Source organism: Lissotriton vulgaris, chromosome 8 (assembly GCF_964263255.1).
Source record: "Lissotriton vulgaris chromosome 8, aLisVul1.2, whole genome shotgun sequence".
Lineage (NCBI taxonomy): Eukaryota > Metazoa > Chordata > Amphibia > Caudata > Salamandridae > Lissotriton > Lissotriton vulgaris.
The window spans coordinates 1,498,608,914-1,498,636,790 of NC_141696.1; the positions used below are offsets into that span (position 1 = coordinate 1,498,608,914).

General features: G+C 46.5%; 1 protein-coding gene across 2 annotated transcripts in view; it reads left to right on the plus strand.

Moving 5' to 3' along the window:
- GRAMD1C (GRAM domain containing 1C) overlaps nucleotides 1-27,877 on the plus strand; it is a 1,543,720-nt gene that overhangs the window by 169,375 nt on the left and 1,346,468 nt on the right. For both annotated transcript variants that reach the window (XM_086935588.1, XM_086935589.1), the window contains one exon: nucleotides 15,978-16,146. In XM_086935588.1, the coding sequence (XP_086791714.1) occupies nucleotides 16,033-16,146 (114 nt within the window). In that variant the 5' untranslated portion in view covers nucleotides 15,978-16,032. The remainder of the gene's footprint in view (nucleotides 1-15,977; nucleotides 16,147-27,877) is intronic.

Below are 27,877 nucleotides of genomic sequence, written 5' to 3' on the forward strand. Positions count from 1 at the left end.
TCAGGAAGTTTTGTTCGCCATTTTGTCACTGCGAGTAAATATATTGTTCATTTCAAAGCGTTGAAACATGGAAAGGGGAGAAGGTAGAGATTGTTTTGCTGCGTAGCTTTTCTCGGGGTGTGCAGTAAGGCCCTTAAACGCAAAAAGATATAATTTTTTCCCGAAAAAAAATACGGGGTGCGCGCACCCGGTCGCGCACACCTATTTACAAGAGTGTGAAAATGGAGATAAATCAGAAGTTTGAGTGCTTAGATATAAGGTGGCTCTGAAAAGAGCCATTGTGTTAATTGAGTGTTTTCTGCATTTATAAGTAAGTACCGATGCAGAGCCTGATGTTGCAGAGGAAGATTCTGTTTCCCTCATTCGTGAAATGAACACTGTCTCTCCTATAGACGTCTTGCATGTGGTATCGCAAGTTGTTGTGGTAAATAGAACCCATGCTATAATCTCTGAGGAACGCAGAAACAGATTTATTTACATGTCTCCTTGCTTTCTCAAATTGTGCATAATGTTGATTGGACCAATTCCATTTCTGTCTTTGGCATATATTGGAATATACCAAGGCAGATCGAGGAAAAAGTGTAATCAATTGTCGAAAGGTGTCTTCTAGAAGCATTTCCAGACCTACCCCAGTGATTGTGCATAGATCGTTCCCACCACAGTGCACAATTATAAGGTCTGGTTCTGGGAGATGCATAAAAGTTTTCACCAATGGAATCAATTGGTGACATTTCAATCCTCTTTTGGCAATCCATGTTGTGTACATTTGGTAAGCTGAGGTTGCAAATTCGTCTGCTTACTGCATATTTTTCACTCCAGTGAATATAACTGTGTCCTATTAGCCAGACCTTCATTTTCAAGGGATTTGTAGTCGTCCTCCGATCGGTTCTGGAAGTGGAATGGAATTTACCTCTTACCCTCGGGAACTGGGACCACCTGTATAGCTTTTAAAACCTTTCACCTTCATTCTCACCAACACTGCACACTCAGTAAGAATACCAGCTCCTCAGTAATCTGGAGTCGCAGCACACCCGGGACACATTCGGTGTCACTGTGGTGGGCCCGATGATGAAGCATGACACCAACTAGGTTGGTGTGTGAGGGCTTCATGACCAAACCTAAGGGTTTGCCCACAGATATACCTTCTGAGTTTCCTCTAACACAACATAGCTAGTCCTATATTGATATCTCTACATATAACCAGGGGACCCGGACTGGCTTACCTAGTCCTCTCTCTCCCTTTTGATTTGCTGAAGGAGAGAAATACGACATAGCGTTTGGCCTGTAGAAGCGTGGGAGCAGTGATTAAGTCTGAGTGAAGCGGAACTGTGGTATAACTGTCTGTACGGTGCGCGACCTACTAAGAAAGAGTTCACAGGCCGTAATTGGCTTGCAGGTTCTAGTATCAGTAAGTGAGGTCGAGAAAAGAAAACATTCAGGACTTTATTTATGAAGGCCTTGCGCTACCGGTGCGTCACTTTTTCCCATTTTAAAAAATGAGGCACCGGCGGCGGAAGGTCTTCATAAATAAGGTCCTCAGTGTCTACAGTTAAGGTTATGTGGAACCCATGAATAGTTTTTCAATATGAAATCATTTCAGTTGAGATTATGGATTAAAAGAGAAACCGTGAATATTTGAAATGTTTATTTAGAAATGTACTGTTTTAAAGGCAAATCATTATGCAATATGAGTACAGAAATTGCAAAAAACACAGTAATTGGTATTGTCAGTAGTACATGGAATACAAACGCTATAGTTGAAGAAAAATGAATATAGTTGGAAAAAAACATTGTACACTCTTATAAGGAAGTATATTATATTTTAATAAATGGAAGAAGGTCTCTGGCCTTTCAGTTTAGGAACGGTATATGAAAATGCAAGTGGTTATACATCATTACTTTATCAATCAGCTGTCTACATGCGAAGCACTATCAAGTTTGTGTTATGTTACTGTGTACGGGGAAAAAAAGGCGCCAAAAGCGACAAAATGGCGAGAGGTGCATGTATGTAATCTGTTGGATGGTGCGCAAATCAGTATTGAGGAGAACTACTGTATTGAGATATCTTTTGAAGGTTGCAGTATTGCATTTGAAATACAGCACAAGTAACAATGGAAATATTGTTGAAAGAACATATTTTTCTGTAAAGTATTTTAAAAAAATAATTTTATAGAAAATTAAAGAAGCAGAGGCGTGTGAGGCGGAAATAAGCAGTTGAGATGCGAAATGGCGTTTACAGTTATAAAAAACTCGTTTAAAATTTACACATTAATTAGGGTACATGTAGCATATATTAGCGAGTTTTGCATTGAGTACGTTTGAAATAACCTTAGATAAGATATGCAATAGAATTGTTGAGATTAGACTGTAAAAAAATAAAGTTGAAAATCGAGTAGCTGAAGAAACAAATGTAGTCCACATAAAAGACCAAAATTTAAACAACACGAAATCATAATGTCCACTGTTAGTAAAGCCAATAGGTCTATTCTTCAAAAGAAAATATGGAAAGGAACGTGAAGAATATAGGGAAGCAAAAGGAAATGAGGACGTCAATGGCTTGTATAAGAGTTATTGAAGCATTGTTTAGGCAAAATAGGTAGCTTCTGCTTGTAACAGGAAATCACTTTTATCATTTGAAAGTATGTCAGATATCCAATGGAAAAGAGTAAAGCAGTACTCATGATCTGTTAAAATCGGAGCCTCTTTTATTATCAGAGGGCAGCTCGGTGGGTTTTCGATGTAGTTCTCTGTTAGGAAAGAGTTAACCGTCCATTGTGTAGGCAAAGTAGGCAGCAAGTGCTTCTAACAGGAAATCACTGTTATCATCTGAAAACATGTCAGCCATCCAATTGAGAAGATGAAAGGAGCATTCATGATCTGTCATTATTGGAGCGTCTTTTACCATCATAGGGCAGCTCGGTGGGTTTTCGATGTAGCTCTCTGTTAGGAAATCTTGCGCCGCTGCGAATATATTCTAATGACCCAGAACTCCTTGTATCGCTGCAAAGGCCATAAACCCTCCGTTGTAACAAAGCTGTTCATGATCAGGTAACTGATTCATGAGGTGATTGTAATTCGGTTCAGGAGGTACCAAATTGCAGAGACATAAATCCAGGGCCCACGTGAAATCACAGCTCAGGCAATGAAATACAGGCTGCACACAGGTGAAATACGAATATCGAAATGATAATCGATATGAAGTATTCAAAGTTGAGAGTGCTAAGGTGCCGTAGTACAGAAGCATTCTCTGTCGAAATAGTTCTAAGTGGTCCGGCTCGTTTGCGAAGGCAGGAGGGACATCCATTTTGAATATCCCAAGATGGTAAAGGAAACGGCGCAGCACTGCCGGTTGTATAGCAACTCCACAGAATTAGGTCGCCGGCTATGCAGTGGAGAGGAGCAGAATGACTTGATAAATTTTCTAGGAGTCTAGTCACTTATATATTGCTTAGTAGTTATCAAAAAAGTAGCTTTTGGGGCGTGGCCAAGATGGCGTCGGAGTAAGGGCGTGGCCAAGATGGCGTCGGAGTAAGACGTGCTTTTGAGTCGCTCCGGCGCCCGACCTGCTAAGCATTGTACAGCATCGCCTGCGGGGCTTCAATCCGCTCTGAGACGACAGCGGACGCCAACGGCTCTGAGCGGGGTGGTCCGGTGTCATCGGTGTGTCCTGGAGTGGCTGTGCGACGCCGCCGGGAGCTCTTCAGCTTCGGGCCTACAGAGCACCGGCCTTGCGTGAGAGTGAGGCTGCTGTGAGGCGCAACTGCGCGGCATCGACTGGGTGTGGCCTCGCGGAGCGGCGGGTGCCCTCTGCCTTTCCCAGCCGTCAACCCCCTCCACTACAGCGAGACGTTGGTTTGGTGGCGTGCCCCTTGCTTTGCACGACTAGACGGCTTGTCGGCCGGCTAGCCACGTGCACCTAGTCGGTGGAACTCTAGCGGACCCGGACGAACTGGACATGGCTCTGCCTGCCCATAGCATCGGCGCCCTTGACGGCCTCTGCCCACTGGAGAGACGTCCCCACCAGTGTGAACACTGCTCGGCTTTGGGGGGCCCGTTCCCTACGTTTCCTACAGCTTTAAGTGGTGGACTTGTGCGGTGCACCCGAGACTGGACATTGGCTACCTAGGGTCCTTGCTCTGTCACACGGCCCGTCTCTCCGGCCCACACGATCCAGAAGCGGAGAACTCAGTTTGGCATTCTCCAGGTGTTTCCCCCCGTGCCAGGCTCCGTGGGACGGGGACCTCGGCGTCCTCGGCGGGAGGCCTCGCGCCACCATTTTCTCGGGCGGCTGCCATTTGTGACGCAGGTGCTCCTACACGGCCTGCACCTTGGACGGCCTTGCCTCTGCAGCTCCGCCACGATGTCGCAACTGCCGCGCAAAGGGAGGACAGTGAAGGAGGGAGCCTCTAAAACATCGCAGCCACCGAACTCCCCTGGAGCGAGCAGCTCGGCTAGACAATCGGACGAGGAGGCGCCGGCCACTAAGGCCTTCATGTCGGAACTCTTTGCCTCGATCAAGGAGGACATCTCCGAGCTCCGCGCTCAACTGGCATCGGACCTACGTGAGGTCCGGAGGGATGTGGATGGCGTCGGGGAACGGGTGGCCGTATTAGAGGATCACGATCTGAGTATGGCGAATGACGTACACCAGTTGCAACAAGATGTTCTTCGCCTTACGGACCAGAACTTAAACCTGCAAGCATATGCCGAGGACCTGGAAAACCGCTCCAGGAGAAATAACATCCGTATCAGAGCGGTCCCCTGGGACGGTGAGACTGGTGATTTGAGGGGCTACGTGCAGGCCCTCTTCATACAGGTGTTGGACGAAGAAGACGTCCAGGAGATCAAACTGGACAGGGTGCACAGGGTAGGTCTGCCCAGGCGAGGAGGTCCCCCTCCAGACATCCTTGCGTGTGTCCACGATTTTCTGACTAAGGAACGCATTCTCCAGAAAGCCAGAGCACTCTCCACCTTGAGCTTTCGGGGCCATCGACCTCAGCTATTCCAGGACTTGGCAGCGTCCACGCTTCAGAAACGGAGGGAATTCCGTCCGGTGACTGCCTATCTGAGGGAGCAGGGCATCTCCTATTCCTGGGGTCACCCCTTCCGGATTATTTTTCGATGGCAGAACAGGTTGGTGCAGATCCGCTCCCTGAAGGCCGCGAGGGAGTTGTTAGGACTGGAGGACGACCCACCATCGCAAGCGACACAGTCCTCACCTTCGCGGCGACGACGTCGCTCTTCCTCTTGGCACCGGGTTGGGGCTTCCCCGGAACGGCTGCGTCCAGACCACTCTGTTAGCCTGCAGGAGAGAGGATCGGCGGTGGCGTCGGTGGCCTCGGCCACTCTTGCGGATTCTCAGCAGACCTCTGGAGCGGCATGACCCCTGCTTTCTTTGATGATGGGCGCCGGGGCGCCTCTATCCCTGAGGCCCTGGGGTACTATGGTACTTTTGGAGAAGACACCCCGGGCCTTGGCCCTGGGGGCCCCTGATCTGGTGCCCCCACCGCTACCAGTCTGATGTGGACCGTGTGACCTGTGGCCCATTGGAACTACCGACTGCACATTTCAGGTTGCGGGCCTTGTGCTCTGTTTCTTTGGTTCTTGGGTTGTTGCAGGGGGGTGGGTCTGTTAATGCTCTGAGTATGGATGTCATGACAGGGCGGTTTGGGTTGGGGATGGGGGTTGGGGGGGCTGTGGCGGCGACCGTGTGTGCTGACTGTGTGCTGATGGTGCTTTCAATGATAATCACTCTTGCATTTCATATATTGTTCTGTGGTGTGACTCCTTCGGCCCCCGCGCACTCTGGAAGCGTAGCTGTCCCGCGTGGCTTGGGGAGCAGACATGTGGCCCCCTTGGTGTGGTTGTGGCTGGGATCTTTCCCTCGGGTCCCTGTGCTTGATTATCTTCCTTGGGCGTGGGCTCTGATGTGTGTGCGGAACCTGTGCGAGGAACGTGGCTGTCTGGAAGTATGCATGGCGTGGAGTTTTAATTTTCCCTTTTGCCTATTAGCGTAGGAACTTGGAATGTAAAGGGCCTCAACTCCCCGCAGAAACTCTGGAAGTACATTGTAGATCACCACTTAGATGTGGTCGCCCTCCAGGAAACCCACCTGGCTAGGAGGGACGAGCTAAGGCTTCGTCATAGGCAGTTCCCTCTTATCTACAGGGCGTCTGCGACCACAAAGCATAGAGGGGTGGCCCTTCTCTTCCGGGCTTCCCTGCATTTTCAGCCCATGGGAGTGAGTGTGGATAAGGAGGGCCGTTGGCTACTGGTGAAGGGATTGTTGCATGGCCGCCTGTGTACTTTTGCTGTACTGTATGCTCCTAATACGGGTCAGAATGGCTTTCTGCAGGGTCTGCTGGACAAGATGGGGGACTTTGTGGAGGGTCACTTACTCTTGCTGGGTGATTTCAATATGGTGTGGGACAAGGGTTTGGATAGTTCTGGGGCACGCAGGGCGGACACTGGCGTCTTCTCAGACGAAACTAAACGTCAGTTAGGTGATATGGGACTGATCGACAGTTGGCGCTTTATCCATGCACAGACTAGGGATTACACTTTCTTTTCCAACGTTCATCGCTTGTATTCCCGCATTGACTATATCTTGGTTAGTCAGGCTCTTCGGGGGGATATACAACTGACTAATATCTTTCCACTCTCACTATCGGACCATAGCCTAGTGGTTCTGGGACTACATTGGGCCGCCGGGGGGGATGGTTGGCGTAAGTGGTATTTCCCGGCAGCTCTAGTGCGGGATGAGGAGTCCTGTAAGGCCTTACGCAAGGCTATTGGTGAATTTTTTCTCCTCAATCCCCCTACGGACACATCGGTGTATACCACATGGGACGCGTGCAAGGCCTCTTTAAGGGGCACGTGCCTCGCTCTCAACGCGAACTTGAACAAATTGTGACGCGAGGAGAGGGAGGCTCTTGAATCGGAACTTGCCTCTTTGGAACAGGCCCACAAGGCGAAGCCCTCCAGGGTGACTCTGCGCCCCCTGACGGCGGTGCGAGGGAAACTGAGGGCCCATTATAATAACAGGGCGGAGTTTACTCTTCTGCGCCTTCGGCGTACCTCCTACTCCCAGGGCAACAAGATTGGGCGCCATCTTGCCCGGCAACTCCGTGACAAACGCGAAAGAGATTATATAGGGGGAATTCGCGACCATGCGGGCTCTGTTCAGCACAGAGATGCGGACAAGGCGACCATATTCGGTCGCTTCTATGCAGCGCTCTACTCGAGTGACGCTCTCGATCCGGGGGCTCAATCCACATTCCTGGAGGGTCTGCCTCTCCCGAAAGTCTCTAAAGAATGCAATGAATTACTGTCCTCCCCCATCACCCGGGAGGAGGTCTTAGATGCCATTAAGGCCCTAAAGTTGCACAAGGCCCCTGGGCCTGACGGCTACACGGCCCTCTTCTACAAAACGTTCGCCTCTGACATTTGCGACTACTTAGTCTCCCTCTTCAACGCAATGGTGGTTGATGGTAGGACCACGGACTCTATGGCCGAAGCGTTGATCACTATTATCCCCAAGCCGGGGAAGGACCCTACATCCTGTACATCTTACCGCCCGATAGCGCTTCTCAATCTGGACGCTAAGCTGTACTCCTCCATCTTGGCGGGCAGACTGCAGGACCTGATGCCTGCCTTGATCCATCCTGATCAATCCGGGTTCATTAAGGGCAGGCAGACTCATGATAACCTGCGCCGCGTCGTCTACCTCATCGAAAAAGCGGAACGATTTCGCATACCTGCGATGCTGGTAGGGCTTGACGCGGAGAAGGCTTTCGACCGCGTCGACTGGGGGTTTTTGCATCAGACGTTGGTGGCCTTCGGGTTCTCGCCCCATTTCATACGGATGATTGAAGCCAATTACAGTGGCCCTACCTCTCGTGTGTTAGTCAACGGCCATAGGTCCGCGAGTTTTTGCCATTCCCGAGGGACGCGCCAGGGGTGTCCCCTCTCGCCCCTACTTTTCGCTCTCAGTATAGAACCATTGGCATTGGCGGTGCGGGAGGACGAGCGGATTCTAGGGCTTCCTTTTATAGGCGAGCAGCATAAGATCTCGCTCTTTGCCGACGACGTCCTGTTGTCCATCCGGGAGCCAGCGCTGTCGCTACCCCATGTCCACTCGGTACTCTCCGCCTACGAGGAGGTGGCGGGCTTCAAGGTTAATTTCGATAAATCCTACATCCTAAATCTGACCCTGTCAGCGGGGGAGGTGCAACTGACCCGGCTGCTTACTCCACTCGCATGGGCGTCGTCGTCCTTGCTTTACCTGGGCGTGCGGCTGACTTCCACCGTGGGTGCCCTGTTTCACGCTAACTTCCCCCCGATGTTGACTTCCATTAAGACTGAACTGGAACGATGGAAACCTAAATTCATCTCGTGGTTGGGCAGGATTCACGCCCTTAAAATGGTTCTTCTTCCCAAACTGTTGTACCTGTTTCAGGCTTTGCCTATTCCGATAGGGCTGGACTACTTCCGCCGATTGAAGACTGTGATGCTGAGATATGTCTGGCAGGGTGGCCGGGCACGGCTTCCGTTTGCGGTTCTTCGGCGCCCGCGCTTAGAGGGGGGGGTTGGCTTTCCGGACATGCATTTGTACTACAAGGCCGCCCAACTGAGAGTTATCGTGGAGTGGTCCCAAGAGCTCCATCTGGGATCTGGCCTGGAAGCCTAAAGCGGACTGGCCCAAAAACGCTTACATTAGCACTCCCACAAGCACGGTGTTGAAGGTCTGGGACACGGTGAGTGGCGATGACCGCTGGACCACATTCCCATCCCCATTCACCCCGATTCATTTCAACCCGGCCTTTCCCCCGGCTCTGACAGAAGGTCCTTTTGAAGCTTGGAGGGAGGGTGGCTGTAGAGCCCTCACCCATTTGTTCCATGGCACCGCACCCCTCACTTTCCACAACTGTATGAGGGATTATGGCATTCTCCCAACGGAACGATTCAGACATCTCCAACTCCTGCATTGGGCGACGTCGCTTGCAGTAGTGGACGCTGCTACCAGACCCTTGTCGAAATTTGAATCCTTTCTCCTTCGCACCTCCACCATGCAAGGAGCGATTTCTTTAATGTATAAATTGTTGTTAGACTCTGCCATGTCTCCGCGGCCGCGATATCAAGACCACTGGGAGTCCACACTGGGGAGGGACATTTCTACTAGCGAGTGGCAGGGCTTATGGAGGGACGTGACGGCGCATAATCACTCTACTGACCTCAGAGAGGCACATATGAAACTCATCTTTGATTGGTACTTATATCCCTCTAAATTACACCACATATTTCCCACTGCTTCAGATAGGTGTTGGCGGGGCTGTGGGATGTTGGGGGACTTTAGCCATATATGGTGGGAGTGCCCCACCATCAAGCCATTCTGGGCTGAGATTCTATCCCACATAAAGGACATTTTGGGTTACCCAATCCCTGACTCCATGGCCTTTGTCTTATTAGGTCTTAGGGACCCGCTGCTCGAGCACCAGACTAGGGCGGATAAGCGTGTTATGTGGTTGTGTCTGGGTGCGGCTAAGATGACTCTAGCAGCCGCGTGGAAGTCCCCATCTGCCCCCGCTATTTCCTTGTGGCATTCCCGGTTGTGGCGTCTGTTGAGCATGGAACGCCTCTCTGACATATTCCTGCGGAATTTTAAGAACTTTATGTGCAACTGGGGCCCGCTTGTGAGGTTTCTGTCCCGAGGCCTGCCCTCGGCAGTGTGTCCGTCAGCACTGCGAGCCCTTCATCTCTTCCAAATTTGATTTCAAGAGTGTCTGTATTGCTTTGTATGCTTGCTGGTCGCCGCCGCTGGGGGGGAGTGAGATGTTGGGGAGGGACGAGGGAGGGGGGATAGTTGGGGAAATTATCTTCTGTTTCTTCTTTAGTTGCGACTTGCTCCGATTTGGGATGGTCACTAGGCCTCGGATGGAGCTCGGGCTGCTCTTTCTGTCCGAGGACGCCGCGTCCACTGTTGGGATACCTGACATGAACTGGAAGCTGTGCTGGGCGGACTCGCCCCCGTTGCTTAGCCCGACTATTGCCAACTTCTTGTGGACCCTGGAGCCTTGTTGCCCTTCTTTTGCGAACGATTCCCTCCCTATTTTTTGCTCCCCCTGTGTGGGGTTTTGTGGCGGTATGTCGCCTGTCTTTCTCTCTTTCTTTCCTGGTCCCCTTTTACTATTCCCCTACCCCCTTTCTGTTTCATCTGATATACTGCAAAATAAAAATAAAAAAAAATAAAAAAAGTAGCTTTTCTTGAAGTGGAGGATGCGTTAAAAAATAAGGGAGTCATTTGAGCAAGTTGTAAAGCAAGGTCCATTTTTTTTTACATCAATGCTGTTTTCTGTGAATGTTAGCTAAGTGAAAGATATGTGGGTGAGCAGATGCAACGTTCAGTTTTAAATGTGACAATGGAGCTCTTGTTCATGTCTTCCGATTCAAGGTCGGTATTCGCTGCCAAATACAAAGATCAAGAAACGCATGCGTGGGTTAGATAGTCTGCATTCTTAAAGGAAAGCAAATGAAGGGTTATTTTTACCGCGTTAGCATTGTCGTTTAAAAGTTACAGTGATTTTCATTATATGTTAAGAAAGTGTCACTGATGAAGACTGAAAATAAATCCTTATAAATAACAGGGACTGGTGTATTTTAGAAAAGGTGTGTAACATTACATGAATTGTAAAAAAAATAATAATGTAATTGAAAGTGTATGGTTTGAAAATGAAAAGTAGAGGTTTATAGTTCACGTTTTGAAAGCGGTTCTAGAGGGTCAGATGCATGATAGATTTATAAAAAATAGAACATGTTTTTCAATAGTATTATGGAAAAAATATGTGCCTTTATGTACTATTTAGATTATCTGCCTGTTGCCTATTCTTTGAGTTTTAGTAATCCTGTGTCTTATAAGTTTTCCAGGGGCGGTTTGAGGTTCATGGTGGGCTTGGGCAGGGAGGGTAGGTTGGGGGTTTGTAATAGGGCGTCCGGGTGGGGTGGAGTGCGGAGTTTAGTGAAGAGTAAGGGGGGCGGGGGTTAGGGTGTTTGGTAATGAAGCAGAGTCAGAGGACGCCAAATTTCTGTTATGGGGTGCCACGGAAATATGTATTTATTCTCAGGGGTTTATTATATTAAGGATATATATTAACATGGTGGCTCTTGTCGTTTTGTGGTTCTGTGCATGTGTATAATGCTGGCCCTGTAGTTTTTGTTTATGGACCTTATTACGACACACAGGGGAGCCACGTTGCACAGTTGGAGATCAGAGACTTAGGAAATAAAACTTTATAATTGTAAGGGCTCTAAGCGATACAAATCGCCCGTTCTCGGTGTAAAAATTATCACCGCTATTGGTTGTATTTTCTACGGTGTTAGTGCTCGAAGGAGAATAGTAACATATATGTGAAAGAAAATTCTGTAACAGGCTCAGCATTTCACATTATCGCGTGAAAACAAAAGTTGTTCTCACTTAGCAATAAGTCTCTTATAATTAAGGGACGGAGTGTATATAGTGCTATTTACTACTCTGCTATGTGAACGATGTCGAATATTTCATAAGAGGAGGCTTTAAAAGTTTTTCGATAAACTGGTTTTCCAGGAAAGTGGGTGGAGTGTTCCGTGTAAATTGCAGAATAGAAACTAGTAAGAACCAATTGGAAGTGTTGTTTTAAAGTCACATGACTGCACATGCGTGTCTCGACGCCTGTACGCGATAGGTGGGTGCGCGCACCCGGTCGCGCACTAAATGAAAGCGGCGAGAAAATATCAGCTAATATGCTCTTGGAGCTCGTTTTGGTACAAAGAGTTAGTTCTGAAAATAACTTTTTTTTTTTTTTTTTTTTTTTTTTTTTTTAAACAAGATGCTTTTGATTTCTTAAAGTTGCTACGACATTTTTCAGTATGTCATACTATCCAAATAAAGTGAAGAAATTTAACTTTTCTTGGAGCATTTATGACTCTCAATTTTGTGTTTAATTAGAATAAAGCTTTGCTCTCCGTATACAAGAAGTTTTCCACAGTTCTTGCATTTCATGTGCACGTTCGCCAGATATGGTTTCAAGTCCATTTCAGCACTCGATGGAGATACAGGTCGTCCACTGGAAGATGTGCTGATTACTTCTGATGGTAATAGCGTGGCCTCCGTTTTTCTTGTCAAAGGTGGTCGCTCATTTCCTTCAGATTCGGAAGATGAATGCGGAACGGTAGCCATTGCAGCGAAGTCTTCGGGAAGATGTTCGACGTTGTTCTCTCTTGAGAGTAGAAAAGAAAGTGATGGAAGTGGGTGGAGTGCTGCGTGTAAATTCCAGAATAGAAACTACCAAGAACCAATTAGAAGTGTTGTTTTGAAGTCACATGACTTCACATGCAAGTGTCAGGTCCTGTACGCGATAGGAGGGTGCGCGCACCCGGTCGCGCACTAAAATAAAGCGGCGAAAAAACATCTCATAATATGCTCTTGGAGCACGTTTTGGTAGAAAGAGTTAGTTCTGAAAAGAACTTTTTTTTTTTTTTTTTTTTTTGGAAACAAGTGTTATGATGCTTTCGATTTCTTAAAGTTGCTACTACATTTTTCAGTATGTAATACTATGAAAATGAAGTGAAGAAATGTATCTTTTCTTGGGGCATTTATGACTTTCAATTTTGAGTTTAATAAGAACGAGGCTCTGCTCTCCATACAAAAGAATTTTTCCACACTCGTTGCATTTCATGTGCACCTTCGCAAGATATGGTCTCAAGTCCATCTCAGCACTCGATGGAGATACAGGTCGTCCACCAGAAGATGTGCTGGCCACCTCTGATGGTAATAGCGTGGCCAGGGCTCTTGTCGATGCTTTTGCATAATGCTCAGGGTGCCTTTGTTTAACATGCCGCTGCATGGTGTGTATAGAAAAGGAATATTTTCTATCTGGATTTCCCCTTGAGAGCTCCGAATTGCATATCGTGAAGGTTACTTTTGGCGCATTCACTTTCTTTTGATCTTCAGGATAAGTAAAAAATTGCCAAATGAAAGATTCCTTTTTTCTTCTTAACGGTGGTCGCTCATTTCCTTCAGATTCGGAAGATGAATGCGGAAGGGCAGCCATTTCAGCAAAGTTTTCCGGAAGATGCTCGACGTTGTTGTCTCTTGAGAGTAGAAAAGATTGTGAGGAAAGTGGGTGGAGTGCTTCGTGTAAATTCCAGAACAGAAACTACTAAGAACCAATTGCAAGTGTTGTTTTCAAGTCACATGACTTTACATGCGCTTCTTAGGATGTGTAGGCGGTGACACTATCTAGTTACGAACGTGATTTCATACTTAGGAACTAGCATTCAAAAAACCTATGAAATTCACTGAAAAAACCATAGGTTTTACACACGTTATAGTTAGAAAATAGCATTTGAAAAACCTATGAAATTCACTGAAAAAACCCTAGGTTTAACACACGTTATAGTTAGGAAGTAGCATTTAAAAAACCTATGAAATTCACTGACAAAACCATAGGTTTGACACCAGTTATAGTTAGCTGGAAATTTTACTGACATAAAACCAACGAAATTCCACGTTATAGTTAGTTGGACTCACTATAACTTGCGCGTGTAATGCACTGCTGATGACATTACATATGACATCACTGATGACACCATCCAGTGAATGAGTGTCTTTCTAAAAAATAAATATGTTTTATATATGTATATGTAAAGGTCGAGGGAAGAATAAATGTTTAAATTATTGTCTTAATGAATGTTTTTTTTAAAAAGAAATGATTGGATAACTGGCTTATTAAGAGTATCTTAGTGAATACATATATTAGCGAGTAATGTTTAAATATTTAAATATATGTATCAGTGTTTCACTTTGTGAATAAGTGGCTGCATGGGTTGATGAGTAGCTACATGTGTGTGTATATGGGTTATTGGATGTTTTTTTAGTATCGGTATGACAGGTTTTGATAGATTTTCTTTCAAATAACAAATTGGTGAGTATGTTGGAAGGGGTTACATTGTCGTCTACTCTAGATTTACAATCCACCTCTCACCAAGGGATGTTAGCTTGTGTGGCTAAGAATTGAACACATTCTTGACCCCACTGAGTCAGTTCCCATTTAAAAGACTGACATTTAGACTCGCAGGGGAGGTGTATGTCTTTTGGCTAGTAATGTATCTCATCTACAAAGGTGCTGGAATTTTTGCTAAGGGCTTTCATTTTGACACTTTGAGGATTTCCAAATCTGAAGTTGAACATATGAAGCACCTCCCAGAAATGTGCTGTAGGACTGAGGACTGGTGTTAAAAGTAGGGAAATGTAAACTGTTTTGACCGCAAATTAAATATCTTGGTCACGCTATTTCTGCTCAGTGGTCAGTTCCTAAATCTTCCTTAGTTTATGCCGTTCAAAAAGCTCCAGCACTGGACACAAAAGAAAAGCAGATTTATTTTGTTTTTGCTGGACTGTGGTAATATTACAGTAAGTTTGTATCAACATTTCCATAGAAAATGCAACCATTGAGAAGGCTGGTGAGAAAAGATTCTATGTTTGATTGGATAGATGATCAACAAAAGGCTTTTGATATGATCTAATTTGGAATGCTCCTCCTCCCAGAACTTTTTTGCAGACAGAAAGCATGCTTTTCCACAAATATAAGCTTACACATTGTTTTGTCTCAGAAACACGGTCTGGATTGGTGGAACGTTGTCTTTGCTTCTAGCACCTGGTTTCTGAAAGAAAATATTCAGGGTTAGAGCGAGAATTACTTGCAAGTGTATGAGCTGTAGAACACTTCAGCAGTTACATCTGTGGTTTTCGGTTTGTTTTGAGAACAGACCACAAACTTCTGGTAAACATTTTTTCACCTGAAGGAGGCTGGAGTTCCCCTTTCTGTTTTGCAGATTGATATACCAATAACAATTTAATTTTGCTGTTGAGTATGTGCCAGGAAAAGTCAATGTTACCACAGACAGTTTATCTAGACTACCCATTGAGGGAGGTATGAGCAAATTGATTGATTCCGTTATTGTGTCATCAATAGTTGACTGGTTGTCGTGTTCATTCAAGGATTTGAAGTGGGACGAGAATGTGAGCTCAGTCATGGTACTGTAGTGTACGTAAGTGAGTACCTGAATGTTGGCCATATAAAGCCAGCCTCGTACCAGAAGCCTTGTTGTTCTTGAGTGTTTGTGATGAATTAGAAGTGGATTGTGATATTTTATTGAAGAATTTACATGTGTGGTTACTTAAACATTGTGTACTAAGATTTGGGAGATGGCTCACATATAATATCCTGGGATGTCATCCATGAAATGACTTACAAGAGCATTTTATGGTGATCTGTTAGATGCACAGACTTCGTGAGTTCTCAATTTTATATTATTTTGTTATTCATATGTACTTCTGGGTACATTGTAATTTCTGTTTGTTTATAACAAATGTATTTGATATATTCGTATATATTTCCCTGCTCTCGGTACTGCCTAGTCAAAGTGGTCGGGTTCTCACATGTCTTCTGTTCATATTTATTTCCATTGTTTCCGTTTATCGTTTACCCTTATTGTACATTTTGTGTTAATGGTTCCCTGGATCACCATGTTTGAGTGTGTAGCTTGCTCTCCTTTTATTGCCAGAGTTGCCCATGCAATCCAAACGGTTCAAATGAGAAGTCCGTTTTTTGGTGGAGAGCACTCTTCCAATAAAGAATGTAAAAACGTACTTGTCATCCAGCACATATCTTGCACAGATCTAGCTTAAATGTTACATAATCATCCTGTGGCTGTTGCTTAGTATGTGCTGATTCAGTGAAAAATTAATTAACCATTTGTTTGTATGGGAGCTTGTCTCCTTCAACTACCTAAACGTCTCGTGAAAATTACATTTCAAATGCTGTTGCTTCCATGCTTTTACAGAGACAATGATCTCAATCAGAAAAATGTGGAAGATATCTGCAGCGTGTTTTTCTCTGCCCACGTAATCTGAAAATTGCATTATTTTGTTTCTCCTTCAGTCTGGTCAAATAGAGGCTGTGAGACGAGGGGGGCAGGGCTGGAGGTCGGAAAAGAATGGCCACTGTGCACTTGCCTGTGGTAGCCAGCAGTGGCTTAGAAGGAAGTCCCCTGGTCCGACGACCCTCTCTGGAGCCGTCAAGGGGAAACGAGGAAGAGCAGAAGACGAATGTAAGTACAAAACAACAAGCTTACCCCTGTGAAGATGCTTGATGAAGGTAGTAACAGTTTTGGTGAGCTGCTTCTGCCTTTGCTTACTTTGATGCCCACATGCAAAACTGGCCTAATTTGAGGATTATTAAAGCAAAGGAATATCCACAAAGAAGAGGGTTAGAGGACGAGGCAGAGTTCGAACATGAACATTGAGGTGTTTTGTGAAGCGGACTAACACTGGACCAGTGAGTTTGACAGTTGCTGGAGAGAAATAGGAGATGGTTCTTGAGACCAAACAGGATGAGGACCAGAAAAATACTCTTGGCATAGGTATAAATCAAAGGCCCAAGTAACATAAGACTAAAGCTTTGTGGAGGCAAGAATGCGATTCAGATCCAAGAGGTCCGGTTAGAAGAACATATGAGATATCTGCTGTACCATATGATCTGCTTGGAAAAGGGAGAGAGAAAAACTTAGACCTTGGTTTAAGTGTAAACCAGAGTCCATCACAGGCTCTAGTGGCTTGATGATAAGTTTTGAGGAGAGAGAGCGAGGGACCAGGTCAGCAAATATAGGTGAAAGCGAGAAGGCAAACTTTATTTATGGCTGCAACCAAAGAGAGGTGAGCAACGATATTTGCATGATGGCTGTGGTTCAGAGTACTGAAGAAATGTGGCACCAAAGCAGTTGAACAATGAGGTCATATTGGAGACATAATAATGGAAGAGATGATGTGAAGCTTTACCACCCATCAGAAGCAATGGAAAAATGAGATGAACTGATTAGTACGCTGAGGCTTTGCAGAGGGGTGAAAGTGACTTGGGCATGATTCATGATAGCAGCAGCAGTGTGTCTGACTCGCTTTTAGCTTTGCACAACACAGTTGCTCACATGGTTCATTTACTGCATTTAAGGAGGCTTCCAGTCGTATTGAAAAAGTCCGTCCCTTTATGAAGTTTCACCTAAGACTCATAACGTCACCTTATTCAATCAGTTTTCACAGAGTGTATTCATTATTTGTGCATTTCAGTAGACCAGTTTTGAAGATGAGGGATCTTCTCACGATGAACAATGAAACAGCGTTTTCCAAGAAAGTTGAAAACCCAAAACTCAATGTCAGTGAGGAGCTAGGAATTAAAAGGCTGGTCACAGACAAGATGAGAATTGAAATGAGAGGAAGAAGTAATGGAGAGAGCAGAGAAGGAAGGAATTGATTAAAAAGAGCGATGCAAGCTTAGAGAGGTGAAAAGTATGAACCTGGAATGATCAGGTCTACAAGAAACATGAAAACGTAAAGCAGAAACTCACTAAAGAATGAGGAGATGAGTGATTGAAAGGCAGTAACTTATTGAAGGAGTCACAGAAGATAGAAGTATCTGTATAAGAGAGGAAAAAGACATTCAGAGGGTGATGAGAGAATTAAATTATGCGAGAGGAGAAAAGGAAGTCTTGAGAGGTGAAAGACATAAAGCACGAAGAAGGCACATGTGGAGAGAAGGTAAAGAATGGCATAGGTGGAAGATGATTGCATTTGGAGAATTAAAGATGAAGAATGGTGGTTACATATTCAAAAACCCGTCTATACAACTAGCTTTTAATTTTTTGTGGGAATTCAGAAGGTCTTGTCATCTGAGGTCTTCAGGAAAAGACTTCAAAAAGGAGAAGCTGCACCAGACCTGGATTGGGTTGCAGCCAAAGGTGATACAAGTTTCTTTGATTGAAGTCTGATGACTTATCTTCTCCCTAGATTTTCAAGGAGAGTGACAAGTAGGATGTTTTTTGCAGATGGATAGCTTTAAACATAATGCAGGTAAGCTTCAATTTAATTAGTGCCCCTGTAGATAGCTGGCGGAGTTCACAGAAGTTTGGAGTGATATGGTCACATTTTTAAATTGCAGGAAATTAGTATGGCAAAGTTACTTTCTAGAGTGCACAGCTACCTCAACGGCGGTGTCCTGGCACATGCGGTAAGCTCACGAGAAGGGGATTGGGAGGGCCGGCAGTCACTGCCTGAAGAGCCAGGTTTTTAATGCTCTCCGGAATTCAGTTTCTGATTCCAACAGGTGCAGATGTAACAGGAGGGAATTCCAAACTTTAGAGGACTGCACCACAAAGGATTTGCCAGCCAGTCATGCTTTCCGTTTTCGAGGGACTTTCATGAGTCGCAAGTTGTTGGATCTCAGGACTCGAATTTGCTGGTATAGCTGCAGCCTTTTATGAAGATATCTTGGTCCCAAGCCTCTGGTGGCCTTACATACAATGGTCAATGCTTTAAAGTCAATTCTCCTGATTATCGGAAGCCAATGAAAATGCTTCAAATGTGGAGAGATGTGGTGGCGCCTGGGTACCCTCCTTATTTGTCTTGCTGCGGTGTTTTGTGTAACTTGGAGCCTGCACAAAAGATATGCAGGTAACCCCAGTTATAGGCTGTTTGCATAATCCAGTTGAGACGTGATCAATGCATGGACTACATTCTTCCGATGTTCCTCCGGCAGAAAGTGAAGGAACTCAGAAAACAGGTGCGATGTGGGCGATTTGCGCTATATAAATACATGTACATTTACATTTACAGGTGGACGAGATATGTTGTAGGAGAGCTCCTTGTCTAACCTAATTCCCAGATTCTGGGCAGAATCTGAGGTGGGTGGGGGTGGATTCAGTTCTGACGACCACCACAAACTGGGAGAAGGTGGAGCTGCTTGGCTAAGAAACAGGACTTCAGTTTTGTCCGCATTTAATTTCAGGCAGTTTTTATGCATCCAGACTGAGATGTCTTTTAGGCAGGACTGGAAGTTGTAGAACTCCTCCGCTGATTGTTTTTTAAAAGAGAAAAACAATTATGCATCGTCCGCGTAAGACACCACTCTCATATAGGATTCAATCAGAGTTGCCAGGGGGGGGCGAGGTAGATGTTAAAGAGTAGTGTTCTGAGTACTGACCCCTGCTGCACACCACGCCTCAGAGGCTTCTGGGATGAGAGAAATGGACGAAGGTAGCACTTTTCCAAAAAACATCATAACAAGGAAAGTGCCATGCCACGCACACTGGCCTGAAGGAGTCTATTAAGCAAGATAGAACGTGAGACTGTATTGAATGCTGCTGACAGGTTCAGCAGCACCGACATACCAGAGGTACCTTGGTCCAACAACTCTCTTATAGTTTCTGAGAGTTCTAATAACACTGTAAAAATTAAAAAGGAAAGGGGCCAGGATGCATCCCTGCCGCACGCATCTCTCAACAGGGAAATCTCTTGATACCTTAAGGTCTTGTGAGTATCTAATATTTGCTCTGGTGTCCCTATGGAGGTCCCTTAAAAAAGAAACCAGGGCAGGCTCCACCCCCATGGCGCCCATTAGATCCCACAGTCTCCCCCGGTTTACACAATCAAACGCGGAGGAGAGATACATGAACGCCATGTGGATGGTCCCCTGTCTTGCCATGGTGTACTTCCTCAGTATCATATATAAATTTAAGCATTCAGGTAACCCATATTGAATAGCTGAGGTAATCCCCTTCTCCTCAGCCCATGCTGACAGTCTATTCAGGGCCACTCCTCCCACAACCTTAACTATCGAATCAATCAGAGAGATCGTCCTGTAACAGGTGGTACTATTGCAATCTCCCTTCTTGAACAGTGGGACGATCGTAGAAGTACCCCATGGCCTGGGACAACCAGAAGATGCTGCTGCATTTAGCACTGCTGTGAGAACCGGCGCCCATAGTGCCACATTTGATTTAAAGAGGTCCGGAGGTATAGCGTCGGGCCCGGAGCTTTCCTGCTTGTTAAACCAGCTATTCCTCTCTCAATTTTGCCTAAAGTGAATTGTGGTGTTAATGCATCCTGACCATCCTTATACAGGTCTATCTGTGATGTCTTGGCCCTGAACATTGAGCTAAAATGCTGGACCCACTCATCCTCTGTGATGTTAGTTCCTATATCGGGATCCCTCCCTGGATCGAACAATGGTCTATTCATAATACCCCAAAATTTCTCACTATCTGATAGGGTACAGGGGTCCAAGAGATCCTTCCAGATTTTCTCTTTCAGTGCGCTCTTACGCTTTGCCAGAGTTTTCTTGTATGTTAAACGTGATGAGCGTATCAACGGTCAATCTATTGGTATGCTCTTCAGGGCTTCATTCAACTTCCTGGCAGCAAAGGAACATGAGTGGTCGAACCATCTTGGGTCCCTGGCCTTAACAACTTTAGACGGAGTAGTCCGCAAAGCCCCCACTTTACTTGTAATCATTTCAAACAACCCAGGATATCTGAAGGGGCAGTCAGGACAAATACATGATTCAATTTCTGGGGTGCATGTTTTATGTATACTTGTATATAGGGAGTCCGTGTTCACTTTAGAACACTTTAGACCACTTTAGGTGGCGCCTACCATCCGTAGCTTTCAGCGCCCCATCTGTAGGGAGCCTATCCTGCTTAGTCAGTAAGTTCCCGGACAACTGGATACAGACTGGGTTGTGGTCGCTATGTATACTCTCTAAAATTTCAAAGCCCAATAAGCGAGACCGTAGGGCCTCCGTGATTGAAATATGATCAATAAATGTCCCCCCATTATGTCCCTTAAATGTTGGCACCACCAACTTACTGCCAACATCCACCACAGACATGGAACTAACCAGGTCATATTTATTTAGTAGTTGATTAAGGGCCTCACCACGTTGAGAGTGTTCAAAATGTAGCCCGCCCATTCTGTCACAGCCCAGGTCTCCCAAGACTGTTGTTGTTGGATTGCCACATGGGTGAGTGTTAAAATCCCCTAAGAGCAGCATACAATGTGAAACATCTTTACAGCATTTGTTAACAAAGCCACCTAATTGTGTAATCTGGCAGGGGCCAGAGGTGTTTACTGCATTATAAAAATTAATTAGAAGCAGCTTTACGTTCCCATGTTTCAAGGTGATTGCCTGAAAATTACAATTTGTGCTGGGTATTGGAGTTATTATACATTTCAGGGTGTCCCGGGGGGGCTGCTCGGCTGAGAACTGCCCTGAAGTGACTGAAGGGCTAGGGGTGAACACAAAGATCGGATCCTTAATTAGAGATTTCAAAGAGGGTTTTATTGGGATATAGGTCTTCCTCTGCATTGCATACAGGGCATTATCCTTGTCCTTGTAAGATGGAAGGGGGAAGGGGTAGCGGTACAAGGAGGAAAAAGGGAATGCAGTCTTGGATCAAAGTGAGTAGTCCCTCCCTTTACAGTCCACGGGGTCCGTATAGATGTTATCAGTACAAGTAAAGGGGTGGGCTGGGTGCTTCCGTGGCCGTACTCCGATGTTCCAGCTGGCTCTGAGAGGAGGACCTTTGGCTACTCCGGTCTCCGTTCTGGTCAGCCCGCCGTGGCTGTAGCTGATGTCTTCAGCTTTGGGCGAAGGGTCCGCAAGACCAAGAAAGCAAAAAGAGAAAGGATATCGGTTACTGGGATGACCAGTACAATTATCGTAGGGACCGGGGAGTGCAGGAAACCAAGTGCCGGTGAGTGCTTTTCCCCAACGTAACGCAGTGCTCACAGTGCTCGTGAAGGAAGGGGCACAGGGGATACTATATACACGGTACACAGCGGATTTACTCGGTAGGGAGACTTCTCCGTCCCACCCACCCCGCAACTCTGCCCCGTACCTTGTTTAGCCACGCTCCTCCCTCGGGAGCGTGGCGGGCGATGCACCGAGACGTTGGCCTCCTGGCTTGATGTTATCAGCTGGGCTCGTCTGCTCCTCGTCTTCTTCCTCCGGATACGTCCTCGCGTTGCTTCTCCTCCTCACCGCACCGTCTTCGTCCTCCAGTGAAACGCCGTCCCCCGTTGCAGTAACACTTCTGCCTTTTGATGTCCCACCGCTGTTAAGGGGCGGGGCTGCACCTTCCTCGTCGTTCCACTTAAAGGAGCCCGGTCCCGATTCTGATGCTGTCCGGCAGTCGTCCTGTTCCTCCCTCCATGAGTTATCTGGCAGCTGTGGGGACAACGGGCATGGTGAGAGGGGAGCGGCGGACCACCACTCCGGGGCGTTACTCTGCATGGGTTCTCCTAGTCCAGGTACCCTGTCACACAGGGCTAAGGAATTGTTTGTTACCAGGCCTCCCTTAGCTCTGCCACTAGATGATTGTTTGGCCGGGACAAAATAGGTCTTGTAGCCCTCTAGGAAAAAGGCGGCACAGTCCATCAGCCAGGTCTCTTGTGAACAGATCACGGGAAAAAGCCTGATAAGCTCCAACCACTTGGGATCTTGGAACTTCCCTTCTAGTCCAGCAACATTCAAAGAAATTATGTTATGAACGACATGTTTACCTGGAGCTATAGTTTGGGTAGATAATGAGCTATTGGCCTGAGTGGCAAATGGATCTCCCCCCCCCTGTGGAGCCCATAAATATGCCTTGTTTGGGTACTGCGGTTCATAAAGCAGTGCAGGGACAATATATGCTGCAGATGTATTTAGTCAATCACAGTCTTCTAAGGACGATAGGGCAGCAAATCTATTACCTAAACTGGGTAATGAGTCGAGATGCCCTTGGGCGGCAAATCTATTGCTTAGACTAGATAGTGATGAGTCAGATTGCCCTTGGCGATATTGATCAGCTGCCGTGGGGATGTAAAAGGGGGGCTTTGTGGCTGCTGTCTTGCCACGTAGCAGCCAGTTAGTATGTGAGGTTTGGTGATTACAGTTTAATGACTCAGGTTGATAAAAAAAATCCCAACGGGAGAAACTGAATACTGGTGCCGGTGTTGAGTGTACCTAATCTATGTTCTCTGAATAGCCTTTCAACGAGCTTACAATCGTTAAAGTTTACAACAATACAGTCCCCCGTGCCTGATCTCCTGGATCTACCTACCCATCCTACGCGACGGCCCATTATTACATTACAGCTTATTGTGGGGTTCACTGATAAGTTAGTACATAGCCAGTGAATTACATTGTTTTTAAGTTGGGGGTAATCTTCAGTAGAACTTGGAAGAAGGGGAGGCGCGTTCCCCAGAATTGCCACCAAAGGTGTAGATTGAGGTGGCAATTCTAGAACGATAGGGCTTGGGGCATTGGAAGGCATTTCACCCTTACTTCTGCTGCCACTGTTCCTAGTGCCCATCGATCTATTTTCTGAATTTAGCATTTGCAGGGGCCTGGAGATTATAGGGCCTTTGGTGGTATCTCCCATTTGTTCTACCAATATGACCTCTGCCGGCTCTCCCCTATTTGGTGCCGTGGTGGCATTAGGGTTTTTAAGTATGTGTTTCTCTAATATACTCAACCTCTCTTCGATTGCTACCAATTTGGTCATCACAGGGAGATTATTTCAGATAGCCTATCTTCCAGTTGTTTTAAGATGTCTACGGTCTCCTGATGGCAGTTGAGCCCCACTGCACCCACGGGTAGATTAGTACCATTACCAGCCCCCTTAGAATTATCTATGGCTGCAGACATAGCTGCCTGTCCTTCCTGATCGTGCCTGTCTGTCTTATTCTTAGCATACTTTGCGGACTGGTAGCTAGATTTAGGGATGCTACAAGCTTTTCTCTTTTTTGTTTGTTCTTTACCCTTAGAGGCACGCACGGCCTTCAGTTGCCTGCTACAAGTGGAAGGGGGGAGGGGGTTGGTGAGGAGCATGATGAATTGTCCAACGTCAGTGGTACGGAGAGGCCCTGGGGCTGTGTATGTCGAATACCTTGTAAGGCTATATGGGGGTTTACTACAAAAATGCTTGGTTCTAGTGGGGGAGCTTGTGGTGGTAGAACTAGGTTAAAAGGTTCTAAAGATAACCTCCGCTCCGAAAGTTGGATCTCCTGTGTTATGATAGACTCCGCCCTGGAGAGGTAGGCATCCAAAGTACCCACAGCCCCCACCCCATTTCCCCCTTTGCGTGTGGATTTAGACATAAATCAGAGTGACAGTTTTCTTATAATAAAATAGATAAAAATAAATAAGTCTCTAAGCAACACAGCTAAAGTAAAAACTGCATGTCCAACAGTTCACCAGGTAGTTGTCTCAGCGAGACTGAAAGTTATTGGTTGGTACCAATAGTCCCCCAAAACGATATCCGGGTTATGCTTACTTTTAATGCCTGGGAGTCTTACTTGGACTTCCCACGTCAATCTCACAAGGAGAGGCCAAGAGAATCGGCCCAGCCCAGCCTACTGCAACCTCTGATGGGCGCAGACGGGCCCGCCCTTGGCTCGGGCAGCTCCCGGGCACGCCTGCGCGTGTCCTGCGATGTGGGAAGGCTGGGCCGTTCTTGAGGGCCTCTGGCGCCCTCCGGCAGCGTCACGGGCTCTGCGCCGACCGCGCAGAGCCGTCTGGGGGTTAAAGTGCTGGAGTGTCAAACCGGCCGTTCCTCTCACGGCTGTACTGGCGGCTCTAGCAGCGTGGCGACGGCAAAAGTAATGGCAGGCACCCTTCACAGTGAGTAGCGTTGGCCGTTTCCCTCACGGCGGAATTGAGCTGTGGAGCGTCCCGCGCTGGGGGAGGGCCGGGCCGTTCTTAAGGGCTTCTGGCCCCCTCCGGCAGCGTCACTGGCTGTGCGCCGACCGCGCAGTGCCCTCTGGGGGTTGAAGTGCTGGAGTGTCAAACCGAGCCGTTCCCCTCACGGCTGTACTGGCGGCTCTAGCAGCGTGGCGACGGCAAAAGTAATGGCAGGCACCCTTCACAGTGAGTAGCGTTGGCCGTTTCCCTCACGGCGGAATTGAGCTGTGGAGCGTCCCCACTCGTTCAGTTTATTCAAAATGTGTCTTGCATAGGATTTTATGCATTATCAGTCAAACTTGTTGGTCTGTAATTGGGGGAATGAATTGCGCCTCCCTTTTTGAAAATGGTTATAATTTCTGCTCCCCTCCATGATTCAGGAATATTACATCTGCGGACATTGCATTTGACAATATGTTTAGACAGATCGACCAAATGTGGGTCGCTTTTTAAAGGTCACCTGGGATTTTGTCTGGACCTGGTGCCTTTCTCGATTTTAGCGAGTTGATCTCACTAACTGTTTCATCTAAACTAAAAAAGACTAAAGCAGAAACTGTTTTACGCAGTAAGATGGAAATATTTAGTGAAGAATCCTGGCTATGACTTAGCGCACAGATAGAAAAAACAAAGGGAGGAGCATAGAGGTACTACTTGTCACAAGCAGTGGTGGTGGATACGTCCTCCTTTAGTCTCTAGTCCTTAAACCGCAAAGATCCACCCTCAGTTTCAAATACCATGTCCTCCCAGGTTGAATATGCTTCCTACAATGGTGGGAAAAACAGTGTTTTTAAATCCACCTCACACACCAATAGGGCCCTTGGTGTCATGCTTCATCATAGGGGTCTTCCAGCCCCTCTACGTGACCGGGCGTGCTACATCCTACGGTTACGCGGGAGCACTGTTGTTGTGATAAGACTCTGTGTCATGTAGGAGTGTGAGTGGAAGGGTCCGGGGTGAATGAAAAGGTGAGGTTAAAAAATACCTGGCTCGTCGGTTAGAAACATTTTAATATACCTTTTATTTATATTTATTTATTTATTTATTGATTGATTGAATTTGTAAGGCTCTACAGCTACCCAAAAAGGTTTTCCCGGCGCCATGACGGACACCGAGCAGAAATCGCAAGGCAGTCAGATGGATTTATTGTTAAAAAAGCCAGGTCTTAAGAGCTCTGCGAAAGTGGGTGTAGTCAGTTTCTTTGCGGATGACAGGGGGCAGAGTATTACAGAGGGATGGACCAAGGTAGGAAAAATATCTCTTCCCCCCCCCCCCCTACCCCCCCTACCCCCCTTCTGGGGAGTTTGACCCTGGGCACAAAAAAATTGCCCATGGTTTCAGACCATAGGTGACCGGAGGGAACATGGGGACGGACAAGTGCTTGAAGGTACTGAGGTGCAGTGCCTGCCTTGATTTTGAACATGTAGCTCAGGGCTTTGAACTTGATGCCCATGTCGGTCATGTAAGTGTCGAGAAATAGGGGAAGCCCTGGGAATTCTGCAGAGGAGTCTAGCTGCAGAATTCTGGACAAGCTGAAGTCTACGGGTCACAGCCTTATTTGAGCCAAAGTAAAGAATGTTGCCGTAATCGAGCCGTGATGTAATAAGGGCATGGACCACGGTTTTTTGAGTGGTGACAGGCAGCATCCATTGGATTTTCCTAAGCCATTTTAAGATGGTGAAGCATAACGCTGTAGCCTTAACTGTTTTCTGGTGCATGGACAATGAGTCGTCCATGTCGCCCACGTTCCGAACATAGCAGTATAAAGGGGGGGGGGGGGGGGTGCAAAAGCGGGGGGTGGCTAGATGGCTTGGGAAGATTACCCATCTCAACAGGCCAGTGAGAGGGGCTCCAGAGGTCTTTCTTCTTGCCCAGGATGAGAACCTCAGTTTTCTCACCATTCAGCTTAAGGTGATTTTGGGTCATCCAATTAGAAATACGCCTTAGGCCTTGTTCAAGACAAGAGGGTGCGAGGGGGTCGGAATTAGAGAGGGAGAAAATAATCTGGGAATCGTCCGCATAGGTGAAGAGAGTTAGACCGGCTTGATCTGCAATGTATGCCAAAGGTCTGACGTACAAGTTGAAAAGCAGTGGGCTGAGGATCGAGCCCTGGGGCACCCCAGGAGGTGATGCGTAAGTTTTAGAGCAAGCTGTGGCCGAGACGATTTGAAAAGTACGGTTGTCCAGAAAGGAGGTAATCCAGTCCAGAGCAGAGCTGCATATGCCAAAGGATTTTAGTGTGTGGATTAACAGGTGATGGGAAATGGTATCAAATGCCGCACTGAGGTCTAGCAGAATGAGTGCGACTGTGTGTCCAGCATCAAGATAATGACGCAGCCTCTCGGCGACTCCTAATAGTGCTGTCTCAGTAGAAAAGCCGGCACGAAAACCGGATTATGAGGGGTGGAGAATATTATTTGTTTCGGTAAAAGTGTGAGAGAAGGGAATGGATATATCTTTCGAGGATTTTGGAAAAGGCTGGCAAGAGAGAAATGGGTCTGTAATTGACGAGAATTTCAGGGTCTGCAGTCGTTTTTTTTAGGAGGGGGGTCACCATTGCATATTTCCAGTGTGCAGGTACTGTGGATTAAAGCAGTGAAGAGTTCAAGGCATTAAGAATAACCTGCAGGTGAGGGGTATCCAGCTTTTTCATAGTGGTGATTGGGAGGGGATCCTTCGGCGAGCCAGATTTTACTTTATCTAGGATAGTTTTGAGTCCATCAATATTTAGAAGTGGCCAAGAATCTAAATATGTAGGGGTGGAGGACTCCGAGGTGGCTTCACAGTGTGAAGTAGTAGTGATGTCGGGTAGGGGTGGGACCCAGGTCAGGGTTGCAGATTGGGCCTGAGGAGGTCTGCATAAGTTTGAATTGGCAATTTCCAAATGAATTTTATCAATCTTTTGTGTGAAAAATTGACCAAGATTGTCACACTGGCGTTCATTTAAAGGCAAAGGATTTGCGATTGTTTTAGAACCGTCCAATTCTCTAACCTATCCGAAGAGAGTTTTAGAGCGATTAGCGGCATCAGAGATGGTTTTAGAAATAAAAGTGGCCTCAGCCGTGTTGTATAAGTTAGGATAATTATTTCTTGCCTTGATGTAAATGAGTTTCAAATCAGGTGCATAGTTTTTCTGCCATTTACGCTCTAATGCTTTGCATTTGAAATTTTCCACTTTAAGGGAGTCATTAAACCATGGTGCTGGAGGACGATGGTTATTTAGTTTTTTATGAGAGAGAGGAAGACAGAAATCTTTGGCATTGGAGAGGCAGTTATGTATATTTATGGCA